Source organism: Cavia porcellus, unplaced genomic scaffold, assembly GCF_034190915.1.
Source record: "Cavia porcellus strain 051 isolate PalLab524CR breed Dunkin Hartley unplaced genomic scaffold, mCavPor4.1 scaffold_9, whole genome shotgun sequence".
Lineage (NCBI taxonomy): Eukaryota > Metazoa > Chordata > Mammalia > Rodentia > Caviidae > Cavia > Cavia porcellus.
The window spans coordinates 4110280-4127350 of NW_026947492.1; the positions used below are offsets into that span (position 1 = coordinate 4110280).

General features: G+C 40.2%; 1 protein-coding gene across 1 annotated transcript in view; it reads left to right on the forward strand.

Moving 5' to 3' along the window:
* Sik2 (salt inducible kinase 2) overlaps positions 1 to 17071 on the forward strand; it is a 120062-nt gene that overhangs the window by 67271 nt on the left and 35720 nt on the right. Inside the window, exon 4 of the mRNA XM_063255728.1 lies at positions 2983 to 3144. Within this exon, the coding sequence (XP_063111798.1) occupies positions 2983 to 3144 (162 nt within the window). The remainder of the gene's footprint in view (positions 1 to 2982; positions 3145 to 17071) is intronic.

The window sequence follows — 17071 nt, forward strand, 5'->3', positions numbered from 1 at the left end:
AATAATTAAAAGAATTGTGAAAGAGAAAAAAATGCTGAAATGAATACTTATAATTCTTTTTTTTTAATCGGTACCGGGGATTGAACTCACGACTGTGCATTTGCAAGGCAGGTGCTTATGCCGCTGAGCTAAATCCCCAGCCCTACTTAGAAATCATAATAGTTATCATTGGAAATAGTGTGTCAAATCCTTAATTTGAAAGTTGGTGTTTATAAAAAAGAATTTAGCATTAGTCACTTCCCCTACCCATTCAGGTGGTATTTCAGAATAACTAATCCCAGTTGACAAGGGAAAATTCCCTGCAGGAGACAGTTATACAATAATTATGGTAGGAATCAAAAAAATTAGGAAAGCACAACTTGCAATCCTTAATGAAATTACTGACTCATGTCGGGACCACTAGTGGGTACTAAAACTAAAGTTCTCAAAGCGTGGTCCTTAGGGCAACATCTCAAGAATACCTGAATACTTCCTTAAAAAAATACAGGTTCTTGGAACTCCAACATCTGTTCTATCAGAACCTCTAAGGATAGATCCCAACAGTCTAGAGCTAGCAAGTCGTCCAAGGGTTCAGTGCATGCGCAGGGGAGTTTGAGAACTGTGCTAGGAGCAGAAAGACTGGTGAGAATCCTGCCGTGAGTGGACAAGCTTTCACTTGCTGGCAGAACTCCCTAAGTGAGCTAAACACTCCTGAGAGCAGGAGACCCAGACGGTACGTTCTTCCTGATAAATGCAGCCATGACATATTCTTGCCGCCCTCCCCATCAGCCTGTGACTCTGTTCAATCCTTTACATGTGAGTTCCAGTTTGTAGGCACTGTGAGGCCTTAAAGGGTAAGTAAAACTATATCCTGAGGAAGCAGAGAACAAATCTAGAGCATAGGACAAGTAACCTCGTGTGTTTAATCAGTGGCTGGAAGAGGAGGAAGAGTGGAGAGCAGGGGAGGTATTCATAAAGTACAAGGACAGCAAAGACAAAATACGCATCCTGTTTGGATCCTGATTCACATAAAGCCCCTGGGGCTATTTCAATTTACACGGTACTAAATGGTGTTAAATAATTGTTGATTTGGTGAGGCGCAATGATTTTATAGCTATATAGAAAATGACTTTTTCAGTGATATACACAAAGTATTTCGGGTGAAATATAATATCAAGGTTGGGTGTGTGTTACTACAGAAAAAGAAAAGCATAAATTGAAGCAAGTTGGACAAAATGTTGATAACTTCAGGCCAAGCATGATGGGTGACACCTGTAACCCCAGCTATCTGCGAGGATGATGCAGGAAAGTCAAAGGTTCAAGCCCAGCCTCAGCAATTTAGCAAGGCCCTGTCAAAAAATAAAAACTAAAAAAGGTGCCAGACTTGTAGGTCAGCGTAAAGGCGCTGAAATTCCCTCCCAAAAAATGTCAATAGCTTTAGAACCTGAAAGGCTTGTTATCCATTTTTTTTTTATCCGTACCAGGGATCAAACTCACAACTACCTGCTTGCCGCTAAGCTAAATCCGAAGCCCCTGTTATCTTATTTTTATGGAGGCTGGAAACTCATAAAATTAAGAATATTTACAAGGATATCTACAAAATGATACATTTATTACGGTGTATTCATTCTTATACTAAGCTTTATTACAATTTGTTATTTACCTGTTTACTTGTTTACACTAGTAATGCTCAAACCATTGATGTTGAGTTTAAACTGGCCATTTGGTTGCAGACCATGATTTTAAAAATAAACAAATAAATAAAATACAGTAAAAATCAATTACCAGAAAAGCAAAATGATGTGGAGGTATGCAAATAGAAATCACAAAAGATATTATTAAAGTCAACAAGTATAAAATTATATTTCACTTAATAGTCAGTACAAACATAGAAAAAGGAATTTTTTAAAACTTTACACTCATAAGTTTGTTCTGTAGTCAGTTAAAATTTTTAATGAGAAACATGGATGTGCTCATTTGCATGTTAACCTGAGGACCCTACGATATGTTAACTTGCACTGGATTGGCTGCCTGAGGACCCTGTGATGTGTTAAATTGCCGTTGGTTGGCTGTACTGAGGACCCTACATGTGTTAGCTTGCACTGAATTCCAGTATTGTTTTGTTTTGTTCCAATTTATTGTTTTGTTTTATTCAGTACTCTATTTTGATTTGTTTTATTCTGTTTTGTTTTATTCAATTTTACTCTGTCTGAGGAAATGGACAACTACTGTGAAGATAACAAGATCTATTATGGTAGCCATTGTTGATGACCTGTTGTCTGTGTTTAAAGTTCTGTACCTCGTCTACTGCTTTGTTTTGATTGGCTTTATTCTGTTTTGTATTGTTGGGTTATAGTCTCCTTGAAATAAATAAATAAAATAAAAAAGGATGGGACATAGCTTATTAGTAGACTGTGCTTGGTTAGCACACTTGAGGTCCCAGGTTCAGTCCCATACTGGGGAAAAAAAAATACAAGAGCCTAGCATGAACCCCACCCACTCCCCCACTGGGGATTGAACCCAGATCCTTCGTACTGAACTACTTCTCTGGCATTTTGTTTTGGTGGTAATGGGTTTTATATGTGTGCAGCACTGGGGAGCAACCCAGGACCTTGACACTGAGCAATATCCCTTCCCCCCACTACTAGTCTGGACTTGAACTTCAAATCCTCCTGCTTCAGCCCTTTGAGTAGCTGGGATTTCAGGAGTGTACCGACACACCCAATTTGAAAATCATTTTAAATGAGCTATGATTTTTGAGCCATTTTCTATTACCTGATCTTGGGTTCTTACTATTTATCTGGACTTTAGTGAGGTATGAGTGGACTTTTACTTCTCCCAAAGCAAGAAACTTAGAAAATTGCGTATCATTTGAACATCAACTGTTCACTTAAAAAAAAAAAAAAAAAAAAACTGGTAAAGGTAACAAAAGAAAAAGTCCTAAAGGTTGATACTGGGGTTATCTTACTGGGGAATAATCTTAAGTCTTCTCTTCTTTTATAGACTACCTTGCTAACCATGGCCGGTTAAATGAGTCTGAAGCCAGGAGGAAATTCTGGCAAATCCTTTCTGCTGTTGATTATTGTCATGGTCGGAAGGTTGTGCACCGTGACCTCAAGGCTGAAAATCTTCTGCTGGATAACAACATGAATATCAAAATAGCAGGTAACCGGAGTGCAGCTGACTCTGAAATCATTAGGCATGAGCCTTTGCATGAGCCTGGGCATGCAGAGTCAGCTCTGCAGATTCAGGAGCGTTTCTTCCTGATGAAGTCGCGTTTTCTCAAGTATCCTTTATTCGTCTCTTTTGTCTCATGTGTAATTGCAACTGGGGGAATGAATTCACTGTTAGAGACAAGGTGGCAGAGCTGCAGCTGGGCTCTGTTGAAGGAGGTCCCTGTGCCTGAGTGCGAGAGATGTCAGGACTGAGAAGTGTGCAGGCTGCTGGCTGGCGGTCTCGCCTCCCTGTCCGCATTGTGACTGGTGGCTGCAGTGCGGTTACAGGCGGAAAGAAACACGGTGATGGGAGCAGAATGAAGACCTTGCCTTGCCTTGATATAATAGTTTTGGTTTATGTTATAGAGATGAAGGGTAGAGATTATTTTGCTTGTTTTGCTCCCATTCTTTTTTTTTTTAATTTTAAAGAATAAAAACAAGCAAAATAAAGCAGAACAAAACCAATCATGACAAACCAGTGGTGACACAGGACTTCAAAAACAGTACAAAGTCAGCAATGATTACCATAATACCTCTTGTGGTCTTCAAAACAGCTGTAATACCTTCAGACATAGTAGAAATCAAACAAAACAGAACAGAGTAAAACCAATAAAAACAAAACAATACAAATAAAGGACTTCAAAACAAGATAATAGTAAATCCAAAATAACTATTATAATATTTCTTACTATCTTTGAAATAGCTGTCTATGCCATCAGATACAACAAAATCAAAGAAAACAAAACAGAATAAAACCCAACCCAACAAAACAATGAAAATGATACAGGACTTCAAAACAAGATAATAGGGAATTAACAGTGGCTACCACCTTCAGGAGGAGATCCCCATAGAGGCCACACTGTGTATCATTATGCTCTGAATAGATGATCAGACCACCAGCCCTAGACCTGCAGAGTCAGTGAAACACCCAACACCACAAGCATCAAATTGCTCTTCACCTCAGTAGCTATCTTTGCGGGCTGTGTTCCTCCTGATCAGCAGGTCTCTTAGAGGCAAGAGGGGCGCTGGCTGTTCCTGTTTCTCAGCCAGCGCGCCAGAAGGGGCCGGGGTCCGGCTGTCCCCTGGCAGTGACAGCCCGCGCTTGGTGTGTTTTACAGAGGGGAACTTGCTTCTTGTTGATCTCTTGTTTCTCCCATTCTTTTTAACAATTATAAAAGTTTCCATGTTTTTCTCTTCAAAGATTCTTTACTCCCATAATCAAAACTCTGTTCAGTAAACATTGTCAGTATTGTGCCGTGCCCAGTGCAGTATGGTATAGAAGTCATGTCATAGTGTCTGTGTGTGTCAAATCATCATTTGTACACATTAAGGATATATAATTTTATTTGCCAATTATACCTTAATAAAATAATAATGGCCATCACAAAGGTATGTTGAAATCTAAGAATGCAGCTCTATGCAAAGCAGCATGAGACTTGCTACCCTGAAGGCCTGTACGAGGGGTGTGGCTCAGTGGTAGAGCACAGCCCTGGACTTGATGCCCTCGCACCCCAGAAAACTGGGGGAGGACATGAACTACAGAGGTGACCTAAGCGGGGGAACCTTAATCTTCCCGAAGAGTGGGGGAATGTCAGAAAAGAGCAGCTATTCCAGCGGAGTCTTGCTGGGATTTAAGTAGAAGTAGACAGACAGACGGAGATTAGAGTGGTAGAAACCATTCCAGTGTTGGTTAAATGTAGAATCGTAGGCATGACGGAGGCAGAAGAGGAACAGGGAGGAGCAGAATGTGAAGGGTCTTCCATGCCATGTAGATTTTACACTTTATTCTCTAGGGAACAGAAACCTAGCGTATTAAAATCGGGGGATGTGTCTGTGGGTAGTGTGAAGTGGGGCTGGCGTGGCTGACCGCGCGTCGTCCTCAGTGTGCTGTGCTGGCGGAGTCAGATGGCGGGAGCCGCTGCAGCCGCACAGCAGGGTGCGTGCCCACCTGAGCCCAGCAGCAGCAGCAGAGCCAGAGCCCAAGGTGTGGGAGGCAGAGAGGTTTATTTTGGATAAGGTTTAAGGGAGATAGCCATGGATTAAAAGCTTAGCATAGTTACAAATGGTGGTGCTTTGTCCTTACACTGAGAAAACAGGGAGACATCCAGATGAGGAGAGGTGGTTCTCTAGCTAGATTAGATACTCACAGGGCGCAGGAAGGGTAAGAAGCAAGCAGCCTGCCCTGGTCACTGCACTGACTGTGCTGTAAACGTGAGTGGAAACCTTTGACCTGTGTATTGAAACTGTGTGGTTTCTATGAACTTTGCTGTTAGTTTTTGTCTGGGCATTTTGAGGAAGATGGATGATTTTTGTTCATTTTCTTTTAATGCCAGGTATGTATATTTTAGGGCACATAATGGGTTTTCCATCTATGGAATTTTATTTCTTTTTCCAAATGAGATTTTCTGAATAAAACCAAGTATTTTAGTTCATTCGTTTATTTTAAAATGTAGACTTACAAAATTTGAATCAGTTTGTCATTTTTTGTGGTGAAAATGCAAAACAGTAATAGAACACTCCCATAGTTTTGTGGTTGTTTAAGATTTGCTTTAGTGCATGTTTGCAATGCACAGTGATTACATTTATTGTGGCGAGTCGGTGGTGGACAGAACACATCTTGGTTCATCTTTCCTTCCCATCCACCACTGTTTCTTTTTCCTTTTTTTTTTTTTTTTTTTTTGCCAGTGTCGGGATTTATTAATTTATTTCATGTCTTTATCAAATTAATTATCACAAATACAGATTAATTGCCAGACCTAACAGGCCAAAAAATCATAAAAACCAGTTTACTAAATCAAGGTACACTTTAGATATATTGGCCATGCTACATTACAATATCTGCATTCTTCTTTATTGTCTGTGTTTTATTTTATTGTTCTTTGAGACAGGGTCTGGCCATGTAGTCTGGCTGGCCTCAGACTCACTGTGTAGCCCAGGCTGGCTTCGTACGTCACTGATCCTTCTGCCCCAGCCTCCTGAGCACTGCAATCACAGGCGTACACCACCGTGCATGGCTTCTTTTGTACCGTATTTATATATTGAATTTCTCATATAAGAGAAACCATGTAACATTCAGTCTTTTTTTAAAATTTTATTTAAAGAGAAAAAAAAAGCAAAATAAAAAGGGTAGAAATAATATATAATTTTAAAAAATAAACAATAAGAAATCTGTAGTTGATAAATTAATCTTACCCTCTTTGAAATAGTTGTTCAAGTTACAAAAGTAAGGCATACAAAGTGGACATTCACACAGTGAAATTGCACACAGTTCTGGTCAATGATCCAACAAAAACTCAGTAATATGGTTATCAATCCCACACACTTAAACATACATGCAGTTATATCCTTTAGAGCCCTTTCTTTTCCTCTCTTTTTTACAACAGCAATTAAACATTTTGGGTTTTATTACTCCTACAGTTCTTATTTATTTTTAAATTAAGATACAATGTGATATTTATAAATAATGATTGTAATTTATTTCACTTATGAGGATAGTCTCAAGTTGTCTCCATTTACCTGTGAAGGCCTCAAGATCCTCCCTTTTTATAGCTGAGTACTATTCCTTTGTATAAAAATACCACATCTTTTTCATCCACCCTGCAGTTGATGGGCATCTTGGTTGTTTCCAAGATTTAGCTATCACAAATTGTGCTGCTATGAACATGGGTACACATATATCACTGTGACATGACCTTTTCAGTTTTTCTGGGAAAATACCCAGGAGGGGAATAGCTGGGGTGAATGGAACTTCCAATCCTAGTCTTCTGAGAATTCTCCATACTGATTTCCCTAGTGGCTGCACCAGTGTGCCCTCCCACTAGCAGTGGAGCAGTGTCCTCCCCCTCCCCGCCCGCAGCCTCACCAGCATTTGTTATCAGTGGATTTCTTGATGGCAGCCATTCTTTCTGGAGTGAGATGAAATCTCAATACTGTTTTTAATTTCCTTTTCTCGAATGACCAGTGATGGTGAACATTTCTTCATGTATTTAGTTGCCATTTGTACATCTTCATCTGAGAACTGTGTGTTCATCTCAGATGCCCAAACATTCAGTCTTGTGTGTCTGATTTACTTCACTTGACATACGGGCTCAGGGTGCACCTGTGTTTCTACGCGTGTCTCAATTTGTCTTCCTTTATGTCAGAATAGTACTCTATTCTGTATAAATACCACATTTTCTTTATCCATTTATTATTGACCAACGTACAGACTTCTGCCGGGACTTCCTGGCTTCTCTGCCCATTGTTCTGGTTCACGGACTCACAGTCTGGTCTGCTTTGTTTGGTTTTGCCTGGGCCGTGCTGCTCTTATCACTGTAGTTTTGCAGTGTGGCTTGAAGAATGGGACTGAGATGCTCTCGGCCTTTCCCTTGTTGCCCGGAATTGCTTTTGCTAGTCCAGGTCTCTTCTGGCTCCATATGAATTTGGGGTTGCTTTCCTTCATTTGGTGCAGAATACTACTGGTATTTTGATTGGGGTTGGAATATTTTTGGAAGTATGGACATTTTAACTGTTCATTCTGCCTCTCCAGGAACAGGCTGTATCTTTCCATTTTCTGATTCCTGTTTGATCTCCTTTTTTAGAGTACTCTGGTTTTCCTTGTAGAGGTCTTTTACTTCCTTGGTTACGTTAATTCTTAGCATTTCATTTGTTTTGATGCTATTGAAGAAGGTATTATTTCCCTAATTGAATTTATTTTTGATGTGCAGAGCACTATTGATTTTGGCATGTTGACTTTGTATCCTGAATTTGGTTATTCATTCTAGGAGTCTTTCGGTGGGGTTTTTGAGGTCTCTGTGTAGAGGATCATATCATCTGCAAAGAATGATAATTTAACTTCTTTCCTATCTGTATCCCTTTTATTTTTTTCTCTTGCCTGATTAGCTCTAGTTAATGGTTCTGAGACTGCATTGAATAGGAGTGGAGATAGTGGACATCCTTGCCTTGTTCCTGCTTTTAGAGGAAAAGATTTCCACTTTTCTCCATTTAATATAATGTTGGCCATTGGTTCCTCAGAGGTGAGTTTTATCAGCATGAGATAAAGACCTTCTATACCTATTTTCTTCAGGGTTTTTATCATGAATAGATGTTGGGTTTTGTCAAATGCTTTTCCTGCATCTGTGGAGATGATCATGTGATTTTTGTCCTTGCTTGTCATGTGGTCTATTATATTTATTGATTGGCATATGTTGCAGCATCCCTACATCCCCAGAATGAATCCCACTTGATCATGATCTATGATCTTTTTAATGATCTGCTGCATTCTATTTGTCAGTATTTTACAGAGTAGTTTTTGCATCTCTGTTCATTGAAGAGATTGGCCTGTAGTTCTCTCTTCTGGTTGGTGCTTTTTGGGTTTTATAATCAGGTAATGCTTCCAGGAATGATTTGGGGAGTACACTCACTTCCTTTTTATTTTCACTGAAGAATTTGAGCAGTATTTTGTTAGATCTTCCCTGGAGTTCTTGTGGAATCTGACCGAATTCCTCAGGACCTGGTCCTTTCTTAGTTGGTAGTTTTTTTTTTTTTTTAATCACTTCAGTTTTTTTTACTGATACTGGATTATTCAAGGGTTTCATATGTTCTTGTTTTTGGCTTTGGTAGTTCATATGTAGCTAATAATCTATCCACTTATTTCAAGTTTTCCAGTTTATTTGTTTATTTATTTTTAGTTTTTTTGACAGGCTCCCACTATATAGTTCAGGCTCACCTTGAACTGACTGTGAAGCCCAGGCTGGCCTTGAACTTACGGTGACCCTCCCTCAGCCTCCTGAGTGCTAAGATTGTAGGTCTGCACCACCATGCCCAGCCCAGCTTTTCCATTTTATGAGAGTACAGATTCTCAAAGAAGTTACCAGTGATCGTTTTGGTAAAATCTGATGTGATTTCACCTTTTTCATTTCTAATTGCATGGATTTGGGTCTTTTCTTTCCTTAGAGTTTTTCTATTTTGTTTATTCTTTCAAAGAGCTAACTCTGATTTTTGATTCTTTGTATTGATTTTTTAATTTCAATTTCATTAATTTCTTCTCTGATCTTTTCCTACCTTTGGATTTGGATTGTTCTTCTTTATGTAAGACCTTCAGGTATGTACATCGTTAGATTATATAATTGAGCTCATTCTTTTTTTCTGATGTGGGAATTCACCACTAGATTTCCCTCTTAGGACTGCTTCTGTTGTGTTGAATAGGTTCTGATACATCCTTCTGGAGTTATTTGATTGTGGGAACAGTTTAATTTCTTCCCTAATTTCTTCTGTGATCCACTGATTATTCAAGAGGGTAGTATTTAATTTCCATATCTGTACATCATTTCTGTGGTTTCTTTTGCCATTGGTTTCTGGTTTCATTGCACTGACCTGATAGTATGCTTGGGATAATTTAGATTCTTTTGCATTTACTTTAGCATGTTTTATAGACTAGTATGTGGTCTATTTTAAAGAAAGTTCTATGTGCTCCTGAGAAGAGTATGTATTCTGATATTGGATGGAACACTGCAAATATCTATTAAGTCCAACTTTGATGTTTGTCTCTTCGTTTTGTTTTGGTTTGGGTTTTTGGTTTTTTGAAGCAGAGTCTTGCTTTTAGTGCAGGCTGGCCTTGAGCTTACTGTGTAGTCCAGGTTGGCCTTGTCCTCCAGGCTACTAGAGTTACATCTATATAATCTATATACTGCCACCACACCTGGCTTGATGTTTCTTTGGATTTTTTGTCTGGTTGAGCTGTCTGTTTGTGCCAGTGGGGCATTGTGGTCCCCCATTACAATTATATCGATTTTTATCTAATTTCTCATATTTATTGTTTCATGAAGTTGGACATGGCAGTATTTGGTGTGTATATATTTATAATCATTACCTCTTCTTATTGAATTGTACCTTAACAAATAGTAGTAGTAACCTTCTTTGTTTCTTCTGATCTGTTTTCGTTGGAAATCTACTGTGTCTGAAATTAAATTATTACTGCCTTTTCCAAGTTTGTGGAGTTCTTTTTAATATCTTTATTTCTTCCAATTTGTTTTACTTCTATCATCTTTTTCCACCTTTCCATTTGGAAATGAATAACATTTCAGTTGCCTTTGCTAACCTTTTGTCATGGATTTAACATGAGGTGTTTTTTTTGTTAGTTTACTTTTCCCTAAAAGCATCAGCTACCCATCTTTTACAGAGAAAAATTTGTTTTGTTTTGTTCGTTTAAGTCCTAACTTTGTAGAAAGGAAGGAAAAACTCCTTATATTCCTTTACTACCAAAACAAAAAATTCACCAAGAAACAGCTTAAAGGCGACATGCTAGGCAGAGAAAGAACAGGGGTGTGACTCATATACCTTAGAAATTACGAAGTGCTCTGTCACTGACATCTCAAAAGACAAGGGTAAAATAAAACAGCAGAAAAACTTGTAAATACTTAAGCTCATAACCAAGTTTTGCCTGCCTGTCTATGGAATTCTGCCTAAGATGTAGGTACTTCAGTGCAGTGTGTCTAATGCTTTACTGTGATATTTGGGTTTTTGTTTTGTTGATTTTCCTGTTTTGTTTTTGAATATCCAAACTTCAATTCTTCTCGTTCTATAGAAATCAGGTGTAATGTCAGAGACCTCAAGCTGTTCCCTTTGGTTATGATAAAGTAAAAACTAATGTTTAATAGGTCCCTCACTATTCTAAGGCATGTCACTAGATACGTCTGTCGTTTGTCTTCACAGAGACCTTGGGGGCTGCTTACCATTTGCCAGCTTTAGATGAGAAAAGTAAAACATAAAGAGATTAAATAAATATAGCTGATGTGCAGTTCACCCCCAGCTCTTTCTGTCCACAGTATTGTGGTTTCCAAGCCTTGTGTGTCAGTGATTCCTCAGGTAGGTCTCACTAACTGAGTTTGGGTTCTGTCATTCTATATTTATACTGTCAGTGCCGTGGCTTCCTGTCCTCAAATGCGGAGACACGCACAGAACAGTATGTCTAAGCACTCTGATACATTCTTTTTTAAATCATTTTTCATTAATTCATGTTTGCAACATATCAGTCTACTTTCCTCCTAGGGAAATTAATCATTTTCCATCCCCGTTCTCCCGCCCCATGCCTCCTTCCAATTCTGGGTCCCCGTCCCATTTGCCAAAGGTCTCCCTATTTCCTATTGTCTGTGTTTTATTTTGCTCAGTATTTATATTTGGAGACTCAAACTTTTTCTCTGTCATCTTTACTACTCTTAACCCCAAATTTTAGTAAATGTTTAGTAAGCATCTACTGAGTTCCTGGGCGAAATGGTAGAGATGCAGACTTTTCAAGACAAAAACAGCAACAACAAGAGCAAAAAGTAGCTTAACTCTGCTCTCACCTCAAGGAGCTAATCAAAGAGCAGCCTAGGTAAACACAACACAAGAAGACTGTTGTTTTCAGAGCCTCAGCCTGAGTGGGTGAATCAAGGTGATTATTAGCCAAGACTTGATTAACAAGAAGGTGTTTGTGGAGGAATTGGGAGTGGGGCAGGCAGAGAGAATGAGGGTCAGGATCAGCGTGACTCCTCCAAGCAGGAGGGTCATGCACTTGCTCAAAAGCAGAGCCAGAGTGCGGCTGGGCCCAGAGTGAGCTGGGCCGGGAGGGAAGATCAGGCCTGCGCTGGTGGAAGGGGATCCATGCTGGCGAGGAATCCTAGGGGAGCCCAGTAGATTGTTAATTTCCTGTCACCTTGTTCTGCAGTCCTATAATGTCGGTGTCGCTCCCGGCCGGCAGGAAGAACACACGACAAGATCTGGCAGTGGCTGGGCTTTCTTTATTTTCCCTCTCCGTACAGTCTGCCCCGGGATTCTTCCCGGCCGAAGCCTCTACCGGTCTGCTCCCCGCGGCTCCTTTCGTGCTTCTCGCTCTACAGTCTGTCCCGAAGCCTCTACCGGTCCGCTCTCCACGGCTCCTTCCGTGCTTCTTCTCTACAGTCTGTCCCGAAGCCTCTACCGGTCCGCTCTCCGCGGCTCCTTCCGTGCTTCTTCTCTACAGTCTGTCCCGAAGCCTCTACTGGTCCGCTCTCCGCGGCTCCTTCCGTGCTTCTTCTCTACAGTCTGTCCCGAAGCCTCTACCGGTCCGCTCTCCGCAGCTCCTTCCGTGCTTCTTCTCTCGTGGCGGGAGAGGCACTCACTTTTATAGGGTTACAGTGGCCAATCAGTTCAAAGCGCGCGATGCGGGCTGATTGGCTAACATCAGTTGTTGCTAGGCAGACTATCTTACAGAGCGGGTTGTTTACCAAGCAGGAAGCAGGAGATAAGCGCCATCTTAGCACACTCGATGGGAGGGGTAATCTAGCTCAGGCTTTGCTCTTTCCTACAGGCCTCACGTCCGCCAAGTAAGGCGACCGGGCTCGGCCGCGGCTCCCAACACTATAATGCTTTCATTCTTTTGTTTGACTTTATTCTGTTTTTATTTGATTTTATTATATGTAATAGTATGGGAAACTATTTTGAAGAAAACAAGAGACATTATGGTGGCCATTGTTGATTTCCTGTTACCTTGTTTTAAATCTTGTAATGCTTTCATTCTTTTGATTGGAATTAGTCTGTTTTGTTCTGTTTGATTTTATTGTGTATGATGGTATGACAGCTATTTAGAAAAAAATAAGTGACATTATGGTAGCCAGTGTTGATCTCCTGTTGTCTCATTTTAAAGTCCTATATCACTTGCATTGCTCTGTTCTGATTTGATTTATTGTTTTGTTTATTCTCTTTAAAATAAAAAAAAGAGGCTAGACATAAATAGCAGAGGCCACATCATGGGTTCCATGCCATCGAAAGTTTAGATGTCTTCTCTAAAGACTTTCTCTAGGATCATTATTTTTATCCATCAATCTTACAAGTTTTTGATGGCCCAGCTTACCTTTTAGAATATTGTCTCTGAACTTTGAGAATTCTTAGCTTTCAAAGAAATCTAACACAGGAAAGATGGAACTCCATGGAAAGAAATTCTAAGAACCCCAAATTATTGCCTTAAATTATACTTTTTTTGCTGCTTCTTGTACTTATGAAGGTAACTTTAATTGCTAAATAACCTAAATAAATTTTTTAGCCATCTTGTATTTTGAAGTTGAAGCACAAACCAAGAATGTACTGAAATTAAAATATTTCTCTGTTTATAAGACAGTAAATGGAATAGAAATATCAGGCATGATTCATTTTGGTGAATACAGAAACACGGGTTTGATACCAGTTTCTAGTTTAAGTGCCCTGCAGTGGGTAACGACCTCAGCCACTGAGGAGCCATGGATTCACCCACACCTGTGTGTGTTCGCGGCCTCCCCACAAGGCCTCTACCCCTTATAGAGTGATATTATCGTTAGTACCTTCAGTGTGAGGGCTGAATGGAAACCAGTATGGGCTCTCTAACTGGGCGTGGTAGTGCCCAGCTGTAACCCTAGCACCCAGGAGGCTGGGAGTCTGAGGCAGGAAGAGCACCATGAGTTCGAGCCTGTCCTAGAACACATAGTGAGACTCTGTCTTAAAAATAAACAGAAAGATTGGGCCAGGGATATAGCTCAGCAGCACAGTGACTGCCTGCCAAGTACAAGGTCCTAAGTTCGATTCCCAGTGCCAAAAAAACAAAAAAACTGACTTTCAGTAATTCTAGTAATTGTCATACTATTTCAGGCATTAAGGTAAAGACCATTTATTTTCTTCAGCTTTCCCAATCTGAAATTTTTGTAATAAATGCTTAGGTAAAAATAAAAACGAATGAATTATTTGGAGGAAATGTTCACAAAGTCGTCACAGTTCAAACCTGAATGCATGCTGTGTGGTAACACCACTGGTTCGGACAGTGGGGCTGTGGCCTCGTGCTGATGGTGTAACTCCTCTGGGTCAGTCTCTCTCGTAAGTAGAGATTCATTTGGTTTTTTTCAGACACTGTGCATCTTAGTGACTACCAGAGGTAGGGAGACATGCCATACACGGAGTGAGGTGACAGCGTGGACTCTAGAACCTGACTGTGTGGCTTGAATTCTGACACTTGCCCTTACTAGCCTAGTGACCCAGGACACACTTCCTAACCTCTCTGTCTGAAGGGGGAATGACACAAGTACGTGTCTCATGGTGGTTATTGAATTAATATTTACACAGTACTTTGAACAGTGCCTGGTACATAGAGCTATTTAAGTGTTTGTTGAGTAAATTGTTAATTAAGCTCCAGGCACCATAAAAACACTTACTAAAAGGTAGCTATTGTTTATATTCAATGTACAATCAATTCCGTGTGAAAACAAAGCCTTAAAACTTTGATAACCCCTTCATCATGTTTTTTGAATTAACCAGCCTTAAAGCTTTATTAATACAAATCTTAAAGAAACAAGGAAAGTTTATCTCTTACGTTGAGAATTATCTCTGCTTACGGCAAATTAACGTCCTCTGAGACCTTACGTGTGATCAGCAGTGTGAAGTCAGCGTGTCCCAGGCTGACCTGTGCCTCGCAGAGCACCTGTCTCTGGGCGGGAAACGATTCCTTTCTGGTTCAGGGTGTAGCCCATCGCCTCTGGTCCCTGCCATTGCTTCTAAAAATTTTCCTTCCTCCTAGAAGACTTTGAGACGAGGTTTCTGTAAATACAATTCTAGTTTCGCGCCTTAGAACTGAAAACACGAGGTGAAGACAGGTTTTGTGGGAAAATGTTTGCTGAAATCCTTCCATTTGCCATCCTCCTGCTGCTTGTATTATGTAAATGAAAAAAGAGCCTTGCGGGGGCAGCTTCGGTCCCTCAGTCCTGTTAGCAGGAGCGGCACGTTAAGGCTGGACATGGACTTGCTCATGGACTTGGTTGGTTTGGTGGCCTCCGTCCCGTCTCTCTCCCTTAACACTGAAAAGATCCTTGATTTGCTTCTTAGCTCATTGAACTCTCCATTGGACAAGTGGGGCGCACCTGGCCAGCAGACCACACTGCACCCCAGCTGCAGTGGTTACTGCGTAGCCCCCTGCAGACAGCAGAGGACTGTGTTTGGACGGAGCTGCGCAACTGGCCTTTTCTTACGGGTGGGCATCACGTGCAGTGACTCGAGTGCTGGCCCAGGGTGGCCAGGCGTCGCCGTGAGCCCTGTGGCCGCCTGCCTTTCCCGCACCACCTTGCACTGCTCTTCCTTGTCCCCCTCAGTCCTCTTACGGTAACCACAGGGGTGTGCACCTCTTCCTCATGGCTGGATAGTTAAGCTCTGCTGGTAATATGAGAAAGGAGGATAAATTTAACCCCAAAACCATCTGCCGCTCTGTAGGAGGATTTTTTTAATTATAAATTAAATACTATAACACACTGCTGGAGATTTTTAAATTGCCTTGGTTTTGTTGATTCCTAGAAATTATTTACTTTTTTTTAGCTTGAAGACAGGTTTTCAGTGTTTTGTTTCCTTTTTTTCTTTTAAAAAGTGACTAATTTACCTAACAGTTGCTGTGATTATTATAAAAATCCTGAAAGTATTTAGTAATTAGACTCATTTTGCAACAGTAAACATGTACAAACTGAAACATCTTCTGTGTCTTATTCACAACCTGCGTATTACTCTCTGTTCCTTGTGCTCTGAGTACAGGGATCTGCTGCTCTAGGGACCAGCAAGGTGAGCATCACGCCAGAGCGTATTAACAGTGCCGCATCTCAGCCCAACCCCAGACCCACTGATTCAGAGTCTGGTTTCAGCAATTCGCCCAGGTACTTTTTTTTTTCTTTAATTCTGAGACAGGATCTCTCTGCATAGTTCAAACTGGCCTCAAACTCACAATCTTCCCGCCACAGCCTCCCAAATACTGGCCCCCAGGTACATTTTAATGTTTGATATGTTTTATCATTTCATTCCAACAAACAAAATTCTCTGCTGTAGTTGGCTTCCATTACACAGTAATCTGAGCAAGGCATGGTGACACACACCTGTAATCCCAGCTATACCGGAGAGCTAGCCCGAGGGAGGACACTTTCAGGGCCAGCTTAGGCAGCATAGTAAGACTGTGTATCAAAAAAGAGATAAAAACAAAAAAAGACAGTACTTGTCAAGACCACCTTATCTCTCTGTTACTCCAAAAACATTGACTGTTTGCTAATAATGTTCAGCCACACGTAATTGATGTTATTTATCAATAGACATAATAATGGTTTTGTTTTTATTTAAAAACAAAATAAAATGATACAGAATTTTTTGAAAAGTAGGAAATTAACACTAGTTAATATGTTGCATATTATCTTAGAAGTAGTTTTTTAGGTTATAAGATTTAGGCACGGAAAAAATGATCAATCAAACAGCACAAACTGTTACTTTTGATGAACTTAGATTAGTGGTGTAGTTATCTACCTTGTATAAATATTTATACTTGTATACATGGAACCTTTACCCTTCTTTCTTTTCTCGTTTCCCCTGTCCCACTTGTTCTTTTCAGCACTTTCTTTCCCTTTCATTTTCGCAAAATCTGTTGTATATTTTGGATCTTACTACTCTTTGAGTTTTTTTTTTTTTTAAACGCTAGGGAAACAATACAATATTTACACATGTGAGTTTGATTTGTTTCACTTATGAATATGGTTTCAAGTTACATCCATTTATTTACCTATAAAAGCCTCAAGTTTATCTCTTATGACTGAGTAGTACTCCACTGTATAAAAATACATCTTTTTTTATCCATCCCTCAGTTGATGAGCATTTAGGTTGTTGTTTAGTAATAAAACTGTGCTGCTGTAAACATAGGTGCACATATATCATTGTGGTATGATATTTTCAATGCTTTTGGGAAGATCCCCAGAAGGAGAATAGCTGGATTGAATGGGACCTCCAATCCTAGTTTCTTAAGGAATCTCCAAACTGATTTCCGCAGTGGTTGTACCTGTCTACACTCCCACCAAACAGTGGAGAAGAATTCCTTTTCCCCCACAGTCTCACCAACATTT